Source organism: Leuciscus leuciscus, assembly GCF_965113295.1.
Source record: "Leuciscus leuciscus genome assembly, chromosome: 12".
In the NCBI taxonomy this organism is placed as follows: domain Eukaryota; kingdom Metazoa; phylum Chordata; class Actinopteri; order Cypriniformes; family Leuciscidae; genus Leuciscus; species Leuciscus leuciscus.
This window is the reverse complement of record NC_138736.1, coordinates 38218412-38234574: the sequence shown is the minus strand read 5'-3', so window position 1 is coordinate 38234574 and position 16163 is coordinate 38218412. Positions and strand designations below refer to the sequence as shown.

The window sequence follows — 16163 nt, the reverse complement described above, 5'->3', positions numbered from 1 at the left end:
AGTGTTTTTCTTTATTTTTAATATGAAATCTTAATACGATCATACTTTTTTATATATATATATTTTAATAACATGCAGATAATGATCAAAGCAGTATAAGTATCTGGAAAACAATCAGTAATCTGACCCATCCCGTAGGTTTAGCCGTGTGACAGTCACAGACTGAGGGAGTTGATGATCAGATGAGCTGGAAGAGTTTGAGAAGCGCAGTGGAGGTGAGCGTGTAGATCAGAAGTCCAGGCAGCCCCACCATCCCCACCGGTGAAGGAGATGCCGCTGTGTTGTTGGGGGCCTTGGTTGTGCTGGTTGCGCTGGTTGGGCTGGTTGGGCTGGTTGCGCTGGTTGGGCTGGTTGCGCTGGTTGCGCTGGTTGTGCTGGTTGCGCTGGTTGCGCCGGCGGCGGGGGTGACGACGGCATTGGTAAGACCATAGCTTGCAATCATTACAGCCACTAGCAGGAGTAGCACTTCAGTTTTGGAAGCCATATTCAGCTCACTATTTAGATGAGGCAAACAACTAAATAAAATAATAATATTCAACCTTTTAAAATCATACTATTTATTAATATTTTCTAACTAAGACACATCCCAAAATTGCCTGCATCTAATATGATCGCCTATAAAACATAACCTGTATACAGGTGAAACTAGAAAAATTTGAATATCGTGCAAAAGTTAATTTATTTCAGTAATTCAACTTAAAAGGTGAAGCTAATATATTATATATAGACTCGTTACATGCAAAGTGAGATATTTCAAGCCTTTATTTGTTATAATTTTGATGATTATGGCTTATAGTTTATGAAAACCCCAAATTCTAAATCTCAGAAATTTAGAAAATGTTCATAAGCTGTAAGCCATAATCATCAAAATTATAACAAATAAAGGCTTGAAATATCTCACTTTGCATGTAATTTTCTATATAATATATTAGTTTCACTTTTTAAGTTGAATAAGTTGAGTATATAAAATAGTCATATTTACCGTTTGCCACGGATGATTGTTCTCTGTGTCTGTCGATCCTCTTGAAGGTTGTTAATGTGAATGCCAGAGTTGAGCTTAGGCTTTTATTTGAATATTACACCCTCGCTAGAGGCGGAGATGTGCTATTACTGCAGGATGGAAGGGAATGCATTTATTATGATTTCTTTGGTCAGTCTCTTCCTCTTAGGGATAGTCCACCCCAAAATGAAAAATCGGTTATCATTTACTCACACTCATGTACCTCCAAAACTCTCTTCTGTGGAACACCAAAAATATATATTTTGGAGAACACTGAATCGCATTGACTTTCACTGTATTGCCAAAACATTTTTAAAGTATAATAAAAAAAATAAAAAACACCTACGAAATTGAGAAACACTTCAGTGTTCCACAGCAGAAAGTAAGTCATAGAGAAAGAGATTCCTACTTGAATCTGGAGTTATTGCAATTTCAAAAACAGCAGTGTAGTTTTTATTTATATATTTAAACAATAGGACCTGATGTGAAGAAACAGTAGTTTTCACATCAGTTTGGTTTTTCAACCAGCAATATAATACATTCTGTATTTATTTTCTAGATATTCAGGGAAGTCTTTGACTTTGAGCAGGTGTAAAGTTTTACATAAGCTGGAAGAGGTTCTTTCTGTCCTTATTAGGTATTGGTTAATCCTACTGTAGGTTGGCTAATCTGGACTATATGCCAAAGTGAAACTTGCAGGTAGGAAGAAAGTTTGCATATCATACCTGTAACATTTTTGAAGGTCAACAACACACAGCGTTTTATTGTTCTTTGGTTGTTCATTAATTCTGTTAAAACAGCAGTGGGAATCTCTCTGAATGTTACAATGTAGCTATTTACTTGGATAATCTGTAACAATGGTGCTCATGAAATCTGTTACATGGTCAATGATCTTGATATAAGAGATTAAGATTAAGACAAAGAAAAGTGCTTTTGTCCTTTGAATAAGCCAAAGGAGATGGTGGGAAGGAAAACTCCCAGAGTAGAGGAGGAAGAACCAAGACTCGGGTGGGAAGGCCCTGCATATTGAAACAAACTGCTATGATTATGATGCGTTCACTAACTTTCACTAAGTTTATGATGCGTTCCGCCCACTGATAAAATAGCTAGCGCTATTCACCATGGAAACGGCAAGCAACATTAATGAGGACGACATCGTTGCTAACATATTATTCACCCCGTTTTCAAGATTAACTTTTAAAGAAAAGCTGCAGTCAATCGGCAAAGGAATACCAACACCAGAGCTTAATCTTCTGAAGAAAGCCAAAGCTTTTTAAAACATTTCAACCACAGCAATTAAGTGATACCCCTGGATGACAACATCAGTCAAGATCAGTTGATTAAATATACAATGTTCCAATGTTGAGAAAATACTAATTAAAAATTAAATGATTTCTGTAAATCCAGTGACAATTTCTGTAAATCCACACTGACGAAGGCAAAGAGCCGAAACGTTTGTTAACTTTATCTCCTGTTACAATAAAATATTTTAAGAGTTCAGACCTATTTAGCATTTTTGTAAATCCAGTGATCAAATGCTGTGGGTCTCAGTTTTCAGTGATAGTCACATGACTAGTGGCTGGTCTATGTGTGTAATTCCACAAACCTGGAAGATCTTCTGAACGTACAGTATATAAGCAGAAGGCTTTAGAAAATTACAAATATAACAAAGAAGTAGAATCAATGAATTATGAATATTTTACTGCCATTGTGAGGATAACATGTAATCATGTAATCAATAGAAACGTAATTGGAAGGTCAAATTAGAAAACTTATGGAAGGTGTCGTGGAAATTACTTTCACGACTTTAAATAATAATTGGAAGACAGCTGGAAATTTCAAAAGTTATAAAGAACTTTATTTCTTGCAAGAAATAATGGCATTCACATACAGAGAGCATCTGATATGAGAAGGCGCTGACTTCTCCTTTTTGCCCAGCTTATATACCCTTAACACATCCTGGTCTGTCTCAAAAGATCGCCTTGGTTTACCTTAAAGGAAACGTCTTTGTTCAAGATCTCTTGTCTAACATAAATTCTATCTAGACAGAACAATATCACGTCTGCAAAAGTTTCCTGTTTTTAGCTGCTGCTCTTATTCACACATTTTGCTTATCTCTATTTTCATCAAAGCTGCGCACATATTTTCACACTTAAAGTACACAATAGGTCATTTGGAGCACACATAGGCTACTAAGTCTCCTATAACCCAGAACATTTTGTTCCTGCAAGCTTATCTTAACTTATGCATTTCTAAAACATTGGTTACATATCTTTAATAATGTACTTTAGCTTATATGATTATATTTCTTTAAATGCTTATGAGTAAAAATAATGTTCAACGTTAATACATCTAAAAAGTAAAGAAACACATCTAAATGTAAAATTTCCATTACATCGGTCGTTTAGGAAAGACATCAAAGCCATCAAAAGTGTTTTTCTTTATTTTTAATATGAAGTCTTAATACGATCATAAATTTTTTTTTTATATATTTTAATAACATGCAGATAATTATCAAAGCAGTAAGTATCTGCAAAACAATCAGTAATCTGACACAGTTTGACATTCATTTCTAAAAGACATCTGCATCCCAGAAAGCAAAGTGCATCCCATCCCGTAGGTTTAGCCGTGTGACAGTCACAGTCTGAGGGAGTTGATGATCAGATGAGCTGGAAGAGTTTGAGAAGCGCAGTGGAGGTGAGCGTGTAGATCAGAAGTCCAGGCAGCCCCACCATCCCCACCGGTGAAGGAGATGCCGCAGTGCTCTTGGTTGTGCTGGCTGCGGTGCTGGTGTCGGCGGCATTGGTAAGACCATAGCTTGCAATCATTACAGCCACTAGCAGGAGTAGCACTTCAGTTCTGGAAGCCATATTCAGCTCACTATTTAGATGAGGCAAACAACAAAATAAAATAATAATATTCAACATTTTAAAATCATACTATTTATTAATATTTTCTAACTAAGACATCCCAAAATTGCCTGCATCTAATATGATCGCCTATAAAACACAACCTGTATACAGGTGAAACTAGAAAAAATTTAATATCGTGCAAAAGTTCATTTATTTCAGTAATTCAACTTAAAAGGTGAAACTAATATATTATATAGACTCATTACATGCAAAGTGAGATATTTCAAGCCTTTATTAGTTATAATTTTGATGATTATGGCTTATAGTTTATGAAAACCCCAAATTCAAAATCTCAGAAATTTAGAAAATGTTCATAAACTGTAAGCCATAATCATCAAAATTATAACAAATAAAGGCTTGAAATATCTCACTTTGCATGTAATTTTCTATTTAATATATTAGTTTTACCTTTTAAATTAAATTATTGAAATAAATGAATTGAAAAATATTGAATTTTTCGAGTTTCACATGTATATAAAATAGTCATATTTACCGTTTGCCACGGATGATTGTTCTCTGTGTCTGTCGATCCTCTTGAAGGTTGTTAATGTGAATGCCAGAGTTGAGCTTAGGCTTTTATTTGAATATTACACCCTCGCTAGAGGCGGAGATGTGCTATTACTGCAGGATGGAAGGGAATGCATTTATTATGATTTCTTTGGTCAGTCTCTTCCTCTTAGGGATAGTCCACCCCAAAATGAAAAATCGGTTATCATTTACTCACACTCATGTACCTCCAAAACTCTCTTCTGTGGAACACCAAAAATATATATTTTGGAGAACACTGGATCGCATTGACTTTCACTGTATTGCCAAAAAAAAAAAAAAAGTATAATAATAAAATAAAAAAACACCTAAGAAATTGAGAAACACTTCAGTGTTCCACAGCAGAAAGTAAGTAATAGAGAAAGAGATTCCTACTTGAATGTGGAGTTATTGAAATTTCAAAAACAGCAGTGTAGTTTTTATTTATATATTCAAACAATAGGACCTGATGTGAAGAAATGGCAGTCTTTCACATCAGTTTGGTTTTTCAACCAGCAATATAATACATAATGCATTTATTTTCTAGATATTCAGGGAAGTCTTTGACTTTGAGCAGGTGTAAAGTTTTACATAAGCTGGAAGAGGTTCTTTCTGTCCTTATTAGGTATTGGTTAATCCTACTGTAGGTTGGCTAATCTGGACTATATGCCAAAGTGAAACTTGCAGGTAGGAAGAAAGTTTGCATATCATACCTGTAACATTTTTGAAGGTCAACAACACACAGTGTTTTTATTGTTCTTTGGTTGTTCATTAATTCTGTTAAAACAGCAGTGGGAATCTCTCTGAATGTTACAATGTAGCTATTTACTTGGATAATTTGTAACAATGGTGCTCATGAAATCTGTTACATGGTCAATGATCTTAATAGAACAGATTAAGATTAAGACAAAGAAATGTGCTTTTGTCCTTTGAATAAGCCAAAGGAGATGGTGGGAAGGAAAAATTCCAGAGTAGAGGAGGAAGAACCAAGACTCGGGTGGGAAGGCCCTGCATATTGAAACAAACTGCTATGATTATGATGCGTTCACTAACTTTCACTAAGTTTATGATGCGTTCCGCCCACTGATAAAATAGCTAGCGCTATTCACCGTCGAAACGGCAAGCAACATTAATGAGGATGACATCGTTGCTAATATAGGCTATTATTCGATTAACTTTCAAAGAAAAGCTGCAGTCAATCAGCAAAGGAATACCAACACCAAAGCTTAATCTTCTGCAGAAAGCCAAAGCTTTTTAAAACATTTCAACCACAGCAATTAAGTGATACCCCTGGATGACAACATCAGTCAAGATCAGTTGATTAAATATACAATGTTCCAATGTTAAGAAAACACTAATTAAAAATTAAATGATTTCTGTAAATCCAGTGACAATTTCTGTAAATCCACACTGACGAAGGCAAAGAGCCGAAACGTTTGTTAACTTTATCTCCTGTTACAATAAGATATTTTAAGAGTTCAGACCTATTTAGCATTTTTGTAAATCCAGTGATCAAATGCTGTGGGTCTCAGTTTTCAGTGATAGTCACATGACTAGTGGCTGGTCTGTGTGTGTAATTCCACAAACCTGGAAGATCTTCTGAACGTACAGTATATAAGCAGTAGGCTTTAGAAAATTTGAAAATTAAAAATATAACAAAGTAGTAGAATCAATGAATTATGAATACTTTTCTGCCATTGTGAGGATAACATGTAATCAATAGAAAAGTAACTGTAGTCTGATAATGAGTATTTTAAAAGGTAATATAATCTAATTACAATTTACAAGTAATTAATTTTTTTCATTAAAGTAAAATTAGCACTGACAGTATGCACATATGCTAGTGGTGACAAAAATGTACTCGCACTGTACAGTATACACATACACCCTCATGTGTGTGTCAAAACCAAAGTATATTTGGTTACTTTGTGGTGTCAGATTTCTGATAATCATTCACCCGTTTCCTCAACAACCGATCTGCATATGGTCTCTGTAGGCTACAATATTTGCAGCATTGTCTTTATTTGAGTTCATTAAAATTGGTCTGAATCTAGGGTCAAGTCCTCGTCTTGGTTTTAAAGGATCTGATCTTGACATCAACTCGAAAACATTTCAATGGTTATCTCCCTCAAAACACACGCACACACCAAAATGATGGTGCTGACAAACCCTGAAGATGCAGGAAAAAACGTCGGCAGTCTCTGCACATTTGCATCATATTAGAACACCCAGACAGCTCGTTTCAGATCAGCGTTTGCAGTCATTTTTCTGTCTGACGGACTCCATTTGCCATAACGTACAGTAGGCTATACTACAAGAGCACACTGCATGAGGTCACAATGCAATATGTTCAACTTCGCCATCCATCTCCAACTAATGAATCAGAGATTAGATCAGCTGTAGTGTTAAACATCTTTGATGACTCATTATTTTCCAAAAGTAAGACATTTTTACACAAAATTTTTATCTGAATTGAATAAAAACAGCTAAATAACAATATCTGGCTGCCACACACTATAATAAGCTCGCAACATATTAAGTAAACAATATTTACAGCTACAAGTGTATTTTTCCACATGCCATTCAAAAAACATTACATATGTTGCATTCAAGTCCTCCTGGGAAGTTATTTACGAGGTGGGAAGTCGTTTTCAGGGCACTTTCGTAGGAGTAAGATGGCGGTGTACCTTCTCTTAAATAACTACACAAAAATCCAGCAAGGCTTAACTCTATTTCTAGAGAATGAAGAACAAAGACTGCGCATATCTTGCTTTTTTAGGTTTTAATTAATTTATGAAGCCACAAACTTTATATATATAAAACTATATTGTTATATTACAATGCTATCATCTTATGTAGCAAGCAATTAGCTTACTTCACTCACTACTAAATACTGGTATTCCGCCATTGTTTACTGACACTCCCCCAACTCGTAAACATCGGGGTTTGAAGAAAATCCCGAGCTTCCCACTCGATCTTTCCGACAAATGACAAAAATGGAGCTCATATGCCAACCAATAGAATCGCGGATTACGACTGACGTAATGCCACCCGGAAGACGATTAACAACAATGTGCTATTGTTTATTATATATATATATATATATATATATTTTTTTTTTTATGGAAGTGCATGCAAACATATGTTTATACGGAAAAGCTAATGTAAATGATCCGAAGAGATATAAATAAGCAGGGAGCGGTACGTTTCTAACTTTAGAAAACGTTCCTTTGTTGTTTGTTGTAACGCATGTTTATGTAAAAAAAATTTAACCACGCGAATAAGACTTCTTAAATCCATGACAGATTTTGCAATGATTAACCTGAACTTTTGGACTCATGACAGACTGACCCACATGTTTCCATGTCCACCCTCCTCATGGCGCTCGGGCTCGCCGGGTTTGTGCTCTGTTTGAGCGGACTGAACCTCATCCTCGCCGCGGATCATCCGTCCTATGTGGCGGCGGTGTACGAGCACCGAGTGCGGCTGAACCCGAACCCAAGAGTCCCGCTGGACCGGAGACCCGCCCTGGAGCACATGAAGCAGAACCTGCGTGTGTTTGAAGAGCAGACAGTGCTTGCAGCACAGCAGGTACACTGACAGATAGTGTGTGTGAGAGCTTCAAACACTGATCAAATGACGACAATGAAAGGAATGCAATAATAATTTGTACCCATTTAAACACGTACCATATGCAAACTATGCATAATATTAATGCCAGAAAATGTCACAACCTTTATAGTGATAAACATCTCTCAGTGCTTTGTAATTGTTTTGTCAAAAGGTTATTTCACAAACACTTTGCACATGAACACACTTCTTTCTAAGATAAAACGACCCTTAAAATGGCATTGAACAAAATAAATTTTTATATAAATGAATGAGATACTAGTTTGCCTAAAAGTAATAGGTGCTAATGTGAAAGAATTGCATTAAACCATAAAAATGCATGTTCGTTAAGTCTTTTAACTGTGGATTCACAGACATTCCTAAATGATGTCTATCTACAGGACCCTTGACGTTTATATCATGTGTTAAACAGGGTGCCCAGATCATAGTGTTTCCAGAAGACGCCATCCATGGGTTCAACTTCACCAGAGCTTCTATCGCTGGTTATCTGGAGACCGTTCCCAACCCTCAGGAGGTCACATGGAGTCCATGTGCTGATCCACACAGATTTCCAGACACTGAGGTACAAAACTGATATTTACCACCCTTTTTAAGGATTATTTAGACATGATGAGTGCCAGTTTTAGAGCCACTTTTTTCACAGTTTCTAACAAGTTATGTTTCTTTCTCAGGTCCTCCAAAGCCTCAGCTGTATGGCTCATAAGAACCGTCTCTTCGTGGTGGCCAACATGCCGTCCCGTCAGAGCTGTAACCGAACCGCCGACCCTCGCTGTCCTGCTGACGGCCAGTACCAGTTCAACACAAACGTGGTGTTCAGTGACCAGGGCGTCATCGTGGCCCGATATCACAAACAGAACTTGTACTTTGAGGCGGCGTTTGACGCTCCACCGGAGTGTGAGTATGTCACTTTCACCACACCGTTTGCAGGCTTATTCGGGGTGTTTACGTGCTTCGACATTCTGTTCCGTGACCCGGCGTTGACTCTAGTAAAGGACATGGGTGTCCGGCAGATTGTGTATCCCACCGCGTGGATGAACCAGCTCCCCCTGCTGGCCGCCGTACAGTTTCAGCGCTCGTTCTCGCACGCGACGGGCGTCACGCTGCTGGCCGCCAACATCCGAGCCGCTCAGTATGGCATAACCGGCAGCGGCATCTTCACGCCATGGGATTCGCTCATTCATCATGATATGAAGGGGGATTCTGGGAAATTGCTGGTGCGTAGAGTGCCAGTTTTGGATCCAGCTTTTATTGGGGACGCAGCATGGCCTACACTGATGCCATTTTCTGGGTATCCAAAGGAGAAACTGAGGTCAGAAGAACCAGAAAAGATGCATGTTTGGCCTACAAGTAGCTTTGAACCAGATGATGGTGTAAAATACTGCCAAAAGGACCCTGAATGTGCACAAGAAGCTACATCTACAACCTTTACCTCCATCATGATGTATGATAATTTCACTTTGGTCCCTTTGCGAGGCAGTAAAGGGAACATTAGCATTTGTAGTGGCTCTGTCTGCTGCCACCTGCTGTTCCGGAGGTCCGACACGCATGAGTTTTACGCTCTGGGCGTCTTCTATGGCCTCCATGTGGTGCACGGGACGTATTACCTGGAGGTTTGCGCTCTGGTGAAGTGCACAGGTGAACATCACAGCAGCTGTGGAGAAGAAACCGAACACGCTCGTACACCGGTGGACTTCAGGCTGACGGGGACGTTCACGACTCGACATGTGTTCCCTGGAATTCTGGGTAATGGGATGACTCTGGGTATTCCGGATCATTCTGGATGGGAAAGAGGAAACCGCTTTTACATGAGCCGGACTGGAATGAGCGCTGGACTCGTAACAGCTGTGCTGTATGGGAGACACTATGAGAAGGACAATGATTAAAACTTTCATAGGACACTAATTATAGTGCACTGCAAATAACATGAATTAGATAATTTCATCTTATTGAACTGCATTTCTTCACCCAAAAATGAAAATGAAAAATTCTGTCATAACTTTTAAATATAACCTCATTGCAAGCCTATATCATTTATGCTCTGTATCACCTTATTTTGCAACGTTGAAGTACGTTATATTCTGTGAATGCGCGAGACTTCTGATTCCTTAGCCGCTATAGGTAAATAACTAAAAGAATAACAACGTGCAGTAAATGGTAAAACTATTTGTACTACAAATCAGTGTGTTTATAATTATGACAAAACATTAAAATAATATGATAATAAATACCAGTTTGCAATATCAAGCAGCATAAGCGGTTTTGTAGTTTAAATAACTGGAAGCTGAGGACACCGAAATAAAGAATTCTTTTTTATAGAAATAGTCTTATGCTATATTTCAAGTTATCTTAAGTCATACAATTGCTTTATGTGAGAAACGGCTTTTCAAACAAGAACAAATGTAGGGCGGGGCTTAATTTTGTCCATCGGAAAATTATTGGATGGTTGTGGTTTGCTATTGGATGATCTCATGTGAGTGACAGGTTGCCCCGCCCCCGTCATCAGAGAAGAGAAGTGATGCTGCGAGAGGGAGGATAAAGTGATTTTGATTAAAGATCACGACAGCACATGAATTTATAAAATGATGTGCACGGATAAATAACAGCTTAAAACAGTGAAAGAGAGACTCAATTATCGACTGGTGTTTACCTACAAAAATAAACCTTTCTGGGCATTAAGGTTTTACAAAACATTTAAATATTACAATTTACATTACAATTTACAGTATTTACAAAATATACTTCAATAATAGATAATACGCAACATTAAACGGGGTGAAAAATATACCTGAAACAAAGAAAACTAATATATAAATATAAAAATAGACAATACAGAACATTAAATGAGGTAAAATGATTTCTGACAATAAATATACTATACGCAAATATTAAATAGAATTAATGAATGAATAGATTCAAAAACTATTGGACTGGATAAATAAAATGTTTTCTTGTATGCAGACTATTTTATATTCTGATATATATATATATATATATTTTTTTTTTTTTAACACAATGTCAATATAATACATAATTTTATATACATTTTTTAATATTTGGCAAGTTTCTGTAATAAAAAGACACTGTAGAATCTTATGGCAAAAGATTTATTTAGAATTATTAATTATTAACAATGTACCAAAAGGTCAAGTCACACACTTGATCTTTTCATTGTATTTGAATTATAAAATAAATCACACACACAACCATTCGAATTCACAATCACACACACACACACACACACACACACACACACACACACACACACACACACACACACACACACACACACAACAGGAAGAACGCTGTAATTCCTCACAGCAGAGGAATAAATACTCAGATTGATCCTGAAAGTCTTCATGTTTTTTAATAATAAATAATCCATGATGATGCAAACCTAAAGTCAATCTTCATGCACGAACGGGGATTAAAAGTAAAGCTGGAGGAAAAGTCTGCAGCTCTTGGTCCCTGACGTCTTCTGCAGTTACAACAATCCATTGCCTTCTCACGTTTCACGCGAATGCTGGCAATAACAGGCCATTTCTTCTGATAAAGGAAAACAAAATGAATTTGGCTTTAAATAAAGAGTATTAGAGATGCTTGAGAGTTCAAACATTGACATTGTAGAGAAGAGACTGGTTAAACTGCAGAGTTGGCCACTTGTTTTCCTGTTTCTCCGTTTTCTCCTGAGACTTTCTTACGCACCGGTCATTGAGAGACGACCCTAATTAGCATAGTCACCATTCGGCCAATGAGGCGAGAGTTTAAGACACTGAGGGGCGGGACAGAGTGTGTTGTCAGTATGTTTCCGAGTCGGAATCATTGAGTTCATCATCGGGGACGATGAGGCCGTCCTCGCGACCCAGGCTGTTGAATTTACGGTAGGAGACGTGCTCGGGACGCAGCATGGGTAAAGGGTCAAAGGTCACGGTCTTGGATGGGCTGGAGTAATGGTTAATGGTGGTAAACGTGAGGTTTGATATGGTGCTGGGACTGCTGGGAGAGATGGGCATCATGGTGGAGAGTATCAGCGCCAAACAGTCGGCCACGTCTTTGTTCGGGGCACAAGACAGAGCTGGAGTGTAACCTGGGAAACACATTTGATCCAATTCAATTCATGTTTATTTGCATAGAAATTTGTATACATGAGCATGTCAAAGTAATGTCCATATGGCAGTTATATACAGCTATTACATAACACACGTTATGTGGTCAAAAACCTGTGCTTGTAAACATTCACCCCAAGCGCAAATTCTGTGCTGATGTAAATTTGCATGATGCAAATCTATTATACAGAAATAATATTATCAGCAGATCCGGTTACCTGGAATTTACCCATAAGCACACTTCCTTTCAAAAGCTTGGTGTCAGAAAGATTTTCTCATCAAGGCTGCATTTACAGTATTTAATCATAAATACAGTGAAAATAGTAATATTGTAAAATACTGTTACAAATAAAAATAACTGTTTTCTGTTTCAATACATTTCAAAATGTATTCCTGAGATGCAAAGCTGAATGTACTGTCGCTTGTGATACATTTTATGCATCCTTGCTAAATAAAAGTATTAGTTTTTTATTCCAAAAAATATATAAAAAATCTTACCAACCCATGTAATGGTACATATGTGTGTTTTTAAATTGAAGTTATAGTGAGATTTCAATTTAAAGTCTTTGATGCAATGTTATTTTAGTACCACTGAGATGCTATTATAGTTATTAATATTTGAATGTTTTTATTTTTATATTTTCTGTTTTCATTTTAGTGAAAAGATTTACAAATTTTGTTGTGCTTTTATACTTTTTATTAGATTTTTAATATGTCTATTGTTTTTCATTGATTTTTATTTCAGTTTTAGTGCAAGTTAAACTAAACAAAAATTAGAATGTTGCCTTGGCAAGTTTTTAAAAAATATTTTATTTTATTATTTCAAGTAATTTGTTTTATGGCATTACTTTTTTAATCATCTTTAATAATAATTCTGCTTTGATGAAAAATGATCTGTGCTTTAAAACCCTTTAAGCGCTCACCGTTTTCATCCACGGCGAGGACACTGGCTCCTTTACCCAGCAGCTCCTGCACGACCACCGTGAGCCCGTTACGAGCCGCGACGTGTAGCGGCCTGAGACGAGAGAGAGAGAGAGAGAGAGAGAGAGAAGCAGCTCTCTTTAATCTCGAGATGATGATGATGAGGAAGAGGAGGAGAACATGCGTGAGGACACCAAACTTACGTCTGCAGCGCTGCGTTCGTGCAGTTGATGAGGTTTCTGTCCGTGACCTTCTCAAGAATTAACAAGGCACTGGTTTCATGCCCCTAAAAACAGAAACAATACAGGTGAAGTTAGATTTGCATTTCCACAAAGTACGAGTGCACGCAAGGCTGTAGAAGACATGCTAGATACTCTATGAACAAAAAAAGCCTTTGTTGGATCATGGTAATTAACCCTAACTAAAGAAAACATTTAAAAATCTAAAATTGTAAAATGATCCATTGATATCACATTTGATACATTTTACATATTTTATGGCTCATATAGTCTATATAACAACAAATGCAGTGTAGAGTGTCAGTAGGAAATATCGGTTTACATTTCCAAACATTCTTTTTGCCATTAATTGTAATAATCCAGTGAGATTTGTGTCTGACAACAGCCGGTATGATCTGATCTCACCATCATCGAGTCCGTCTGTGATTACATGAAGAAACTGAGACTGACTAAATCCAGAAGAACTGCGGGAACGTCTCCGAGACGCTTGAAGAAACCTTCCTGCAAAGCTCCAGGACTGGGAAAAGTACTGGCATTTGTGTGAAATGCTTTCAAAAATAAAATCACAAATTTAATTTATTAAGATTTAACTTCTATTAACTAATTCAAATCAATATATGGTGTAACGACCCTTTGCATTTGAAACGGCTTTCGTCCAGGTACACTTGCTCATAGTTTTTCAGGGAGCTTTGCAGGAAGGTTTCTTCAAGCGTCTCGGAGACGTTCCCGCAGTTCTTCTGGATTTAGTCTGTCTCAGTTTCTTCTGTTTCTTCATGTAATCACAGACGGACTCGATGATGGTGAGATCAGATCATACCGGCTGTTGTCAGACTCCTTGTGCAGACACAAATCTCACGGGGGGGGGGGATTAACATGCCTAAGACTTTTGCACAGTACTGTATATATATATATATATATATATATATGGTCAAAACCAAGATGAAATTCTGATAGTTTGCAATGTAAATCTATGAGATCTTTATAACATTATTAACAGTCAGCTGTTATTCTATATCAGCCAATAATATGTCTTAATAAGCTGATATTAGATGCTGGACTCTCATGTAAAGTTCATGTGAAGTCAGTATTCATCACTGAGTTAGTACCTTACTGCAGGCCAGATGCATTGCTGTGTTTCTGTGCGCGTCCTGTAATGTGAAGTCTGCTTTTGCGCTGCTCACCAGCACCTCTGCAGAAACAACACACACACGTCACAATCATATCAGCATCAACACATCCAGCAGCGTTCAGACCGACCTCGAGCAGCGTGTCGACATGTTTACAGCCGCTTCCTGAATAACAACACTTCTGAAACTCTATCGCCCTCTAGATCCACAACTCAATAACATCAATCGATGAAAAGCCTTGGCAACTGATGAAATTCAAAAGATTGCAATGCAACTGAAATGCAAACAAAAGATAAATAGAACAAAAAAACTAATTTAAATTTTGTTAAGCCTTTCTGTACTCTTTATAGTTCTCCAATAAAAAATAAAAAAAAATAATAAAAAAAACTAACAAAAATGACAAAACTGTTATTAAAACAGACTAAAATGAAAACCAAAGACATAAAAAAAAAAAAGCTAATTCAAAATATTAACAAATACTGGTATAGTGGTATAATAATACTACTAAAATAACTAAATAAATATTATAAATAAATAAATAAATAAATAAAGGCAGTGTTGGGGAATGTTGTTTACAAAAGTAACTAATTGTTACATTGTTACATTTCTATTGCATTTGACAGTTAATAAATAGAACACAAGTCTGTGAAAAGAGATACACTAGTGTTTAAATGTTTGGGGTTAGAAAGATTTTTATTTTATTTCAAAAGAATAATTATTTTATTCAGCAAGGATGTATTAAATTGATCAAAAGAGACTGTAAATACATTTATAATTATACAAAACATTTATATTTCAAATAACTGTTCTTTTGAACTTTCTATTCATCAAAGAAACAAACTTTTTTTAACATTGATAATAATCAGAAATGTTTCTTAATCAGAAAATCATCATATTAGACTGATTTCTGAAGGATCATGTGACACTGAAGACTGGCGTAATGATGCTGAAAATTCACAGGAAATGTTAAACATGTTGCTGACCCCAAACTTTTGAATGGTGGTGTATTTAAACTAAATTTGTTTATTTTAAACATTTTGTTACTTACACTGATCTGCTGTTTGATCTCTGAACTCTTTGTAACTGAAGAAAAATACTATATTTTGTGTGTCTCACCTACGGCGTTCGTTTGCCCGTTCTCGGCCGCCATCATGAGTGGTGTTCTTCCCAGCATGTCGATGGAGTTGACCTGAGCGTTGTGACCCAGCAGAAGCTGCAAACACTCCACGTGATCAGTGTAAGCGGCGGCGTGCAGCGGCGTCCTACGGGACACACAAAACACATCAACTAAAGAATATAAAGCAGTGCTGATCCTATAGAAACCCTGTTCTTACCTGGACTGTGAGTCAGTGGCGTTCACGATCGCTGGACCTAAAGTCTCAATCAGCATCTCAGCTGCAGATTCATTATCATTAATACTGAAACACAGAGAGAGAGGAGAGATGTGATGCTTTCAGATGCACTTCTACATTCAGGAGGAAGCAGATCATGTGAGTGTTTCTTACACAGCGCAGTGCAGCGGACTGAAGGAGTTTCCCTCCATCTGCCGAAACACCTCCTGCTCTAAGAGCAACTCCACACACGCGTCGTGACCTGAGAGCGACACAACAGGATTCTTTGATGAACAGAAAGTTCAAAAGAACAGCATTTATCTGAAATGGAATCTTTTGTAACATTATAAAATGTCTTTACTGTCGCTTTTGATC

General features: G+C 37.0%; 2 protein-coding genes and 1 long non-coding RNA gene across 4 annotated transcripts in view; 1 reads left to right on the top strand and 2 right to left on the bottom strand.

Annotated features, from left to right (window-relative positions):
- Positions 1–132: 132 nt before the first annotated feature.
- On the bottom strand, positions 133–7899 carry LOC309510618. Its single transcript, XR_014210402.1, has 4 exons — positions 7766–7899; positions 4406–4533; positions 983–3880; positions 133–494 (listed from the first exon to the last, which is right to left on the bottom strand). It is a non-coding gene; the product is annotated as an uncharacterized lncRNA (long non-coding RNA).
- On the top strand, positions 7801–10311 carry btd (biotinidase; the record flags this gene model as incomplete). Its single annotated transcript, XM_082185462.1, has 3 exons — positions 7801–8028; positions 8480–8629; positions 8739–10311. 3 exons carry the CDS (start codon positions 7801–7803, stop codon positions 9948–9950), a joined length of 1590 nt encoding a protein of 529 aa, XP_082041588.1. The 3' UTR covers positions 9951–10311.
- Positions 10312–11155: 844 nt separating this feature from the next.
- Positions 11156–16163, bottom strand: part of ankrd28a (ankyrin repeat domain 28a) — a 31445-nt gene continuing 26437 nt past the window's right edge. For both annotated transcript variants that reach the window (XM_082187275.1, XM_082187274.1), the window contains exons 22-28: positions 15963–16050; positions 15792–15875; positions 15574–15719; positions 14437–14519; positions 13295–13377; positions 13094–13185; positions 11156–12151 (exon numbers count right to left, since the gene is read on the bottom strand). In XM_082187275.1, coding sequence (XP_082043401.1) covers positions 11862–12151; positions 13094–13185; positions 13295–13377; positions 14437–14519; positions 15574–15719; positions 15792–15875; positions 15963–16050 — 866 coding nt within the window. In that variant the 3' untranslated portion in view covers positions 11156–11861. The remainder of the gene's footprint in view (positions 12152–13093; positions 13186–13294; positions 13378–14436; positions 14520–15573; positions 15720–15791; positions 15876–15962; positions 16051–16163) is intronic.